We start from the raw sequence: 10,111 nt of genomic DNA on the forward strand, positions 1-10,111 counted from the left end.
GTCTGTCCAGATTGCAGTTCTTTCAATACATTAAGAATCTCTTTGTCGGGGCCGGGGTTAGATTCGATATGACCAGCTAGCATGAGAAGTTTGAACAGCATATGCGCACAATCACACACAATGGAACAAAAGCGCCGTGGGCCCGGCAGCACTACAAGTGCACGGTGGCTACTAGGTTTTGCGTAAAGGCAATAAGAGTTCGTTACCTGCACCAGGAAGAAGCGTGGAACGTTAGCACGGGCCATCGCTAGCTTGCTGCCGGGGCCACTGAAGGGCGCGTTGCTCGGGCGCAGCTTTTTAACAAAATTCCACGCATGCGCAGAATGCACAGGGGTGGTTCCGGTGTTTAGATGACTCAGTGAATGCCACGATGCTTGCAGATATAGTCGGTGGCCGTGTACAAAGTGCGCGGACCGCGATGTGCTGTTGGTGAGCCGGTGATTTGAAGCCCAGCACGGCTCCACTGGATCCGCAGCAATACGCCCGTAGATCGGAAGTCTTGCGCCTGGACCTAACCCGGCGACAGACCCTGGGCACGGGGCACGAAAGCTGGAAGGCTCCAGAAGCTGCAAGCTCCAAAGTCCGAGGAACTGCACCAGGAAGAAGCGTGGAACGTTAGCACGGGCCATCGCTAGCTTGCTGCCGGGCCCACTGAAGGGCGCGTTGCTCGGGCGCAGCTTTTTAACAAAATTCCACGCATGCGCAGAATGCACAGGGGTGGTTCCGGTGTTTAGATGACTCAGTGAATGCCACGATGCTTGCAGATATAATCGGTGGCCGTGTACAAAGTGCGCGGACCGCGATGTGCTGTTGGTGAGCCGGTGATTTGAAGCCCAGCACGGCTCCACTGGATCCGCAGCAATACGCCCGTAGATCGGAAGTCTTGCGCCTGGACCTAACCCGGCGACAGACCCTGGGCACGGGGCACGAAAGCTGGAAGGCTCCAGAAGCTGCAAGCTCCAAAGTCCGAGGAACTGCACCAGGAAGAAGCGTGGAACGTTAGCACGGGCCATCGCTAGCTTGCTGCCGGGCCCACTCGCGCCAGCGGTGCGATCCAAATATGCCTTAATGCACGTGGTTGCTGTGCCTCTCTTAATGAATTTAGAGTGTGCGCTGTCATAGCGCAACAAGCTTTTCTTAGATCTGGGATTATATCCCCAGCGTACATACTCGTCCAATGAAAAACAGAGGATAATATTGAGAAACTGATTGCGGTTGTTAATTGGCAATTCATACGTGAGCTTAAGTCCTCCCGATGAGTTATTGAACAAGTCCAAAATTTCTTCGACCGCGTCATGAAAATGCATACAGGTATCCTTCTTGATAATACAATTAGGTAGTCATCAACGTATCTAAACACACGCGTTACAGGCATGTCCACCAACTTAGCAGAAATTACATTGCCAACCGAGGATAAAAAATCCCAAATAAAATGGGGGCTATGGCTGATCCTATACAGATACCAGTGCGTTGGATGTAGAACTGGCTCCAATTTTCCTATAGACATAATATTAATTTGCTTTTCAGTTCCCTGTGTAAGCTGTCCTCTATTAGCGGCGAGAATTAGGAGTGGCGCCCTCTCGCATGTGACGTCACGGCCAGGACGCCGCTCGGTCCGTCTCGCTCGGCGGTCGCGCGCACTCGTTCCCTGCGTGCGTGCTTGGGGCACGGGCGGCTCGAGCCGCACTGGCTGATGTCGGCTTCTTTCTGCTGCCGTGCCTGAACCACAGTTCCTTCTCCTAAAGCACGCGACTCAATAAAATTTGGGGCTTGTATATCGCAAGCTATGTAGCGTTGAACGGGGCTACTGGTTTTACAATGCATATATGCGCCGCGTCTGTCCATAAATTTTGCGGAAAAAGAATGTCTGCAAATTCAATACGCGAAGTTGTGTACGATGCTTGGCTAAACACTTAACATTCCCTTAGAATTTAGCTATGAGAGACATTGTATTTTACATGAAAGAAAAATCTTGGTAATTGGAGTCAGCATGTTATCCGTGTTAGAAAGACATTGCCCAGCGAAGCTGTCATCATGATTCTTATTACGCTAGTGAGTTGTTCTAGCCAAATATGGCCATTTATTAATGCGTAAAAGAAAGAGTTAGGCGCCATTTTTTAAGAAAAAGTTTGCTGCTAGTTTCACCCCTCTCTGAAACAGGCTTCCGAAAAACGAATCGCTCATGGCTGCTAACACGACAGCGCGTCATGTAGAGTATTTACATAGTTAATTCACAAATACCATAGCAGCAATCACCTGAGAGAAAGGTTTCGTTGTCAGGATCGAGAGCCAATCAATTGCAAGTGATGAGATGTTTCATAGTGGCCCTCATTAGCCTTTATCGACAATATGGCACACCCATCACGCAACGGTAGCACGCAACGGTAGCAACCGACTGTCGGTATGACGAGGCACGCTTTTTTCCTGAAACCCATCAGTTCACTACAATATCGAATTGAAACCATAAAGCATTTCTTTTACAGCAGCAATTGGAATGGCTAAAATATTCTCGAGCTACTACAGTGCAGCTTAGATTGCCTCGAAAAGGACAATTCAAGCACTTTCTGTCTCACCATGCCTCGATCCAGCGTCGTTTAATTATGCAAACGGAGAACTATTCGCTTCGTCGGTACATAAAAGAGAACGTCGCCCAACTGCAGGCAAAATAATGTTTGCTCCAATCCAATCGCAAACATTCATAAAGAAAACACCACAAGACTTACATATATATTCATTGATTTTTGACCCTCCACAGGGGAATTATATGGTCAATATGTCCCATATTACTAATGATTGGCGCTTCGACTTCTTTCTGGCTGCAGAATGCAGTCCAACAGGCATATCTCACTAAAAAACTTAGGCCAAGCAGCCTACGTCAGTTCACCAAACAAATTCGTCATGTATATTCCTCAAGCAACAAGCACCAGTAAATTTTTCAAGTGAGTTGAACGTGTAGCACAGAAAAGGGAATATATATTGGTAAATTCCATTTTGTATTCTGTAAATAGACGTAAGCCTTCATTAGCTGTACTTCAAATTACCGCCGCTTAAAATAAACACGTGAAGAACCACCTAATTTTAAGAAGCAGTCAAAGAAGCAAGTTGTGCTCGTAGGACCTAACTGCAGTATTAGCTAAGTCCTTGTGTTACTGCCGAGCGTTTCTGTGAAGAAACGCAAAAATTCGATATTACGCCATGGACTACTCGTCGTGAGCAAACCAGTTTTAGCGGATTGTAACTGTTCTGTGCGCATCGCGAATGCACGGCCGGACTTTTCTTTCAAGAGGGAAGCGAGCCTTCCTTACTTTTATTGCTTTCTCTTTCACTGGCCCCGCGGACTCCGAGCTGTGCGCGAGAGAAAGGACCCCGCTCCCTCCGTTCGGTTCCTGGAGGTGACCCAGTGACGACGCTTCGGGGTGTCGGGTGTTGTTTCCCGGAACTGGGGGAGGCGACGGGGATGGAAACCGCGGTTGGAAAAGCGCGGGCCGGCCAGACTCGCCCCACCGGCCCTAGAGACCGGACCACTTTTTTACGGGGCTAAAACTGAACGTTTTGTGTATTTTTAACTTGCTTTTTTGACCTTCTCAGTGTAATTAAAGTTTGTTTTAAATGTTCAACTGCGTTCGACCCGTTATCTAGCTGGACAGCGGACGCTTTGATCCCGTCAAGTGCGATCCGCGAGGCCAGCACAGTAAAAAAGTGAAGTCGACTGCCATCGGCCGCCAACTCAACGTCCGCTGCAGTGGAATACGTCGCACGGCAAGACCTCCGGTTTGACCATGACATCCGCCTACTGCAAGGACACGGCATCGCCTACAAGTTGAGCAGCTGACGGCACACAGGGCAACGACAAGGTGGGCTCGTTTCAAATTTCATCGCGCAGCTTAGCAGGCTTCACCACATACGTCCGCTTTGAGTGAGATACGTCGTGAAGCACGCACGCCAAAATGAATCAGGACAAGCTGACGCCTGAAACGTCTCAAGTTATGACAGGAGAGCATGAAGTTTCACCGGCAAATATTCGACCACAAAGAGCAACTACGTTTTCCATGAAAGCTAAAGAAACGTATGAAACGAGCCGCGAAGAGCACTGCCGGAGAATAGACGCTGCCTGGAAGAACGTGGAGACAGCTATTTTCAAAGTGTCATGTCCGAAAGAGGAAGACGTTAACAGCGCCGCAACGCAGCTTCGCGCAAGCTATGAGCGCTACGAGCACGTCGCCGCCAGATACGCTACCTTCCTCGCCAAAACGAGCAGATCTGAAACCCAGCAGGAATTAGAACTTCAGAAAACAATCGACGCAGATCGTTACGTGACTGTGAGCGACAAATTACGTGATGCTACAGAACGAGAACGCGACCGCTTACAAGAGGTAATGTCGCAGCACTTTCTATCGGCCCACTCAAGCGTTTCTTCGAGGTCACGACGATCGGGCTCGTCAACAATCAGCCTAGCCGCTGTACAAGCATGCGCACAAGCTGAAGCCGTCCGGGCCAGAGCAGAGTTTGGTCGCAGAGAGGCCGCGATGCGTATTGAGAAGGCAAGGATAGAGGCTGAATTGGATATTTTGCAGCATGAAAAAGAAGCGGTAGCTGCAAACGCACAGGCGAATGCGCTCGAGGCAGCCGTAGAGCAGGATGGCGGGGAGCGCATGCGCACGCTCCCTCCTGTGGACCGAACGCTGCAGACTAGGAGTTACATCGATGAACAGCAAGCCCTACGCAACTCTACGCTTGTGTTAACTGAGGAGGCTGTCACCAACTCTAGCGGCAACGTAAACAATGCTCACACGGCGCCGGATTCCCACACAGCTGCGTATAATTCACTGTGTCTGCAAGCTGATGAACGGCCACCTGACTACCATGCTGCCCCTAACAACCCAAGTTATAAGCATGCTGGAGCTACGAGTCGTCCTATGGACTTACGAGTTGATCCGCAGCCGCTTGTGCACGCCCCGGCACACAACAGTTCAAGCTCAGAGCTAGCCGATGTCCTTAAATTCCTGTGCCGCAAAGACCTTGTTTCAAGCGGTCTTATCAAGTTTGATGATCGACCTGAGAACTTTCGCGCTTGGAAATCATCGTTCAAGGGCGTTGTCAGAGATCTAGGTCTTTCTGCCCAAGAAGAGCTAGACCTTCTCATCAAATGGCATGGTCCTGAATCGTCACGTCAGGCTCGGAGGTTGAAATCAGTGCATGTCGATGACTTTTCGACGGGCTTGAACGTTGTGTGGAAACGGCTCGACGACGTCTTCGGGCGCCCTGAGGCAATTGAGGATGCACTACTGAAGCGGCTGGAAGACTTCCCGAAGATATCTTACCGGGAAAATACCAGACTCCAGGAACTTGGCGACCTCCTGCTAGAACTCGAGGCTGCGAAAACTGACCCGTATCTTGCCGGTCTTGGCTATTTGGATACCGCAAGAGGGGTTAACAAAATTGTCTCGAAGTTGCCATCTGGACTTCAAGAAAATTGGATGTCGGCGGGGTCGAAATACAAGAAAGATCATGACACTGCATTTCCACCCTTTTCTTTCTTTAGCAAATTTGTTAGAGATCAGGCCAGCATGAGGAACGACCCGAGTTTCATCTTGAATCCACAAAATGCCTCGTCTGAATTCAATCAAAGGAAGGAAGACAATGCTACGAAGACCACGCGGCAAAGATCATCTGTGTCAGCGAGGAAAACAGAAGTGGATCCAGCTTCTGCCAAGATTAATCAAGATGCCACTGCTAACGAACAGCAACCGGAATCGAGGGACTTGAAAAGGTGGTGTCCATATCACAAGAAACCTCACCCTTTGGAAAGGTGTCGCGCCTTCCGTGAGAAAATCTTGGAAGAGCGGCAATCTTTCATAAAGAAGCAAGGGATCTGCCTACGATGCTGCTCATCCAAGAACCACATGCAGTGGCAATGTCAGGCAGTTGTGACATGCCTCATATGCGACAGCGCCGACCACACCACAGCGCTTCACCCAGCACCGCCAACCTCAGAGCCGTCAAGAGCTAGTGGGTCTGATGACAGTACGACAGATGACTCAGAAAGAAGAGTCACATCTAGGCGTACCGAAGTGGCAAACGCTGGCAACAGCACAAGGTCGTGTGCTCAAATCTGCCTCGTAGAGGTGACCCATGAGACTCAGCCTGAGAAGACAGTCAGAACGTACGCGATTCTTGACGACCAGAGTAATCGCTCGTTGGTTAGGCCAGAACTCCTCAACGATTTCGGAGTGAAGGGGACGCCTACGCAATAGACGCTCCGCACTTGCTCCGGCACCACTGAAGTGGTTGGAAGAGTCGCTCATGGCTTTTTCGTGCAGAGCATGTCAGGCGAAGTCAAGTTTCCTCTTCCGCCACTCCTCGAGTTCAAGGCAATTCCAGAAAACAGAGATGAAATTCCGACACCTGACGCTGCAAGGCACTATCCGCACTTGAAGTCTGTAGCAAATCACATTCCGCCTCTTGAGGAGGCTGGAATACTGCTCCTCCTTGGCGGGACATCCGAAGAGCTCACAAGGTTCGTCAGACAATCAACGGACCCCACGACGCGCCGTATGCTGAGAAGCTCGACCTCGGATGGGTCATTGTCGGCGACGTTTGCGTTGGTCGAACGCGGAAAACGGGCAGCGTCAACGCGTTCTAGACCCATGTGCTGGACAGTGGGCGACCATCTCTTTTTGAGCCGTGCCCAAGACATTTCTTTGTTAGGGAGGCGCCGATTCTCTACTCTGCGGATAAGGTCTCAAAAGATTTAGGATTGGCAGAAACATTGGATGACACCCTGGCCCCGAATCTTTTCGAGACAACAGAATTTGACAACCAGCGTGCTCACTCCATGGAAGACAAGACATTCCGCAGAATAATGAATAGTGAATTCACCCAAGACAAATTAAACAATTGGGTCGCCCCTCTCCCCTTTCGCACACCGAGGAGTCGGCTTCCGAACAACAGAGAACAAGCGCTGTCTCGTCTGCTCTCGCTACGGCGTACCCTGCGAAAAAATCCTGAAACAAGGGAACGTTTCGTGAACTTCATGAACAAGCTCTTCATCAAGGGTCATGCAGAGGAAGCTCCACCACTTCACGTGGACGAAGAATGTTGGTATCTGCCCATATTCGGCGTTCACCACCCCCAGAAGCCTGATCAAATCCGAGTCGTATTTGACTCCAGCGCTCAGTATGAAGGGGTATCTCTCAACAACGTTCTCCTGACCGGCCCTGACCTGACGAATAACCTTGTGGGGATTTTGATACGCTTCCGGCAAGAACCATTTGCGGTTACAGCAGACGTCCAGCAAATGTTCTACAGTTTCATGGTTCGCGAGGACCATCAGAACTACCTGAGGTTCCTCTGGTTTAAGGGCAACGATATCTCCAGAGAAATCGTAGAGTGCCGAATGAAGGTTCACGTTTTCGGCAACAGCCCATCGCCAGCTGTTGCAACGTATGGCCTTCGACGGACTGCCCAACAAGCTGCCCCACGATTTGGTGAAGATGCCAGGAAGTTCGTTGAAAGAGATTTCTACGTCGATGATGCGCTTAAGTCTCTTCCGAGCGAAGAAGATGCCATTAGTCTGCTGCAAAGAGCGCAGAAAATGCTTGCAACAGCTAACATAAGGCTTCACAAGATAGCTTTGAATAGGCAGAATGTGCTGAATGCATTTCCTCGAGAGGACCACGCCCGGGGACTGAAGAACCTCGACTTCGGCACAGACGCGTCGCTTACACAGAGAAGTCTCGGTCTACTGTGGGACATAGGCGACGACAGCTTCGTCTTCAGAGCTCCTCGTCAGGACAGGCCATATACGCGGCGTGGAGTGCTGTCGACCGTCAACAGCCTTTACGATCCACTAGGGTTTATGGCTCCAATAACGGTTCAAGGCAAGTACCTTCTCCGTGACCTCGTGACGAAGGGTTATAACTGGGACACACCGCTTTCGGACGAGAAAAAGCAGAGATGGGACGAGTGGGAGAACTCTCTCCAGGAACTACAGCACCTTCACGTGCAAAGAACGTATGCGCCAGTCTCGACGCTTGAAGCCGAAAGGAGGGACATTCATGTATTTTCAGACGCGTCCACAAGGGCCGTCGCAGCGGTGGCATACCTACGCGTGACTGACAAGCAAGGAAACAGACACGCCGGATTTGTCATGGGAAAGGCCAAGCTTGCTCCACAACCAGAACACACCATCCCAAGGCTTGAGTTGTGTGCAGCAGTGCTTGCTGTAGAGATGACCGATTCTATACTACGAGAATTGGACTTCCAGCCGAACTCGGTCACGTTCTACACGGATAGCAAAGTGGTCTTCGGTTACATATACAACGAAACAAGAAGGTTCTACGTGTATGTGGCCAACAGGGTGCAGCAGATACGTAGCAGCACGCAACCTGAACAATGGAAATACGTTCACACAGACGAAAATCCAGCAGACCACGCCACTAGAGCGATTCCAGCGGCACATCTTAAGAGCACGAACTGGTTGTCCGGACCTGATTTCCTCTCACGACGAGAAGAGGAAGCACGGTCGTCGAGCTTCATCCTCTTAAATCCTGACGAAGACAAAGAAATACGCTCTGAAGTCTGCACTCTGGCGACGGAGGTGAACAAACGACAGCGACTCGGAGCCGAAAGCTTTCATAGGTTCTCGAACTGGAAATCTCTCACTCGTGCTATAGCAAGTCTGATCCAGGTTGCCCATCGCGCAAAGAACGCATCACAAGGAAAGGTAGCTCCCGTTGAGGCGCTCTCCAAAGCCAGGCTCGTCATCATTCGCGCAGTGCAACAGGACGCATTTTATGAAGAGATATGCCGTATCCAGAGAGGAGAGCAGGTTCACAAGACAAGCTCGCTTCGAAGGCTTGACCCATCCTTAGACGCCAACGGCTTGTTCCGCGTCGGCAGCCGCTTGAACAGAAGCGACCTTCCAGACGATGAGAAACACCCTCTCTTATTGCCGGGTCGGCACCATGTGGCGACGCTTCTCGTGCGCCACCACCATGAATGCGTGCAACACCAGGGCCGACACTTCACAGAAGGAGCCGTACGAGCTGCTGGGTATTGGAACGTCGGAGGTAAAAGGTGCATCTCATCCGTGCTGCAAGCATGCATTTCATGCAAGAAGCTGCGAGGGCGCTTTCACGACCAGAAGATGGCTGACCTTCCGGCAGACCGAATCAGCACAGATCCTCCTTTCACGAATGTTGGAATCGATGTTTTCGGTCCCTGGATGATTGCCTCTCGCCGAACGAGAGGTGGTGTTGCAAACAGCAAGCGCTGGGCAGTCATGTTCACTTGCTTGAGCATTCGCGCAGTGCACATTGAGCTGATCGAATCAATGGATACGTCGAGTTTCATTAATGCCTTCCGAAGGTTCCTAGCAGTGCGAGGGCCCATCAAGCTAATACGCTCTGACTGGGGGACCAATTTTATCGGAGCTTGCAGAGAACTTGGAATCAGCGCAGAGGGCATTCATCGCTCACAAATAGGCAAGTTCTTCAGCGGAAACGGCTGCAAATGGATATTCAATCCACCGCACGCGTCCCATATGGGCGGTGCGTGGGAGCGGATGATCGGCATTGCACGCCGCATTCTTGACTCAATGCTCATGCAGTCACGTCATCAACGACTCACGCATGACATTCTTGCAACCTTTTTGGCAGAAGTTACGGCCATCATTAATGCCAGGCCCATAACTCCTACTTCGTCTGACCCCGAAGATCCCACAATCCTAACTCCGGCGACACTCTTAACCCAAAAACACGGAAGCGCATCTGTAACAATTGGGCAGTTAGATACAAGCAACCTCTACAAACGGCATTGGCGTCTCGTGCAAAACCTGGCTGACGAGTTCTGGAAGCTCTGGCGCTCAACGTATGTCACTACTTTGCAGCAACGCCGAAAATGGCAAGCAGCAAAACCCGACCTCAAAGAAGGCGACGTCGTTCTACTCAGAGATAAAGAAGCGACCCGCAACGACTGGCCCGTCGGAGTGATTACGCGAAGCCTGCCCAGCGCAGATGGAAGGGTGCACAAGGTCGAGCTGAAAACAGCCAAAAACGGGGTTGTGAAAACATTCTTCCGACCAACAAAAGAAGTTGTGCGCTTGCTGTGA

General features: G+C 50.8%; 1 protein-coding gene across 1 annotated transcript; it reads left to right on the forward strand.

The window, feature by feature from the left end:
* Positions 1-4,526: 4,526 nt before the first annotated feature.
* LOC142573874 (uncharacterized) lies at positions 4,527-10,111 on the forward strand. The gene is made up of 3 exons (XM_075683091.1): positions 4,527-5,420; positions 6,321-6,517; positions 6,931-10,111. The coding sequence occupies exons 1-3, from the start codon at positions 4,527-4,529 to the stop codon at positions 10,109-10,111; spliced, it is 4,272 nt and encodes a 1,423-aa protein (XP_075539206.1).

This window comes from Dermacentor variabilis, chromosome 3, assembly GCF_050947875.1.
Source record: "Dermacentor variabilis isolate Ectoservices chromosome 3, ASM5094787v1, whole genome shotgun sequence".
NCBI lineage: Eukaryota > Metazoa > Arthropoda > Arachnida > Ixodida > Ixodidae > Dermacentor > Dermacentor variabilis.

Coding starts and splice junctions, on each gene's coding strand:
- LOC142573874 (XM_075683091.1), top strand. CDS start 4,527: ATGCGTATTGAGAAGGCAAGGATAGAGGCTGAATTGGATATTTTGCAG. Junction 5,421..6,320: donor GTCTTGGCTATTTGGATACC/GCAAGAGGGGTT, acceptor TTTTTCGTGCAG/AGCATGTCAGGCGAAGTCAA. Junction 6,518..6,930: donor ACATCCGAAGAGCTCACAAG/GTTCGTCAGACA, acceptor TCGCACACCGAG/GAGTCGGCTTCCGAACAACA.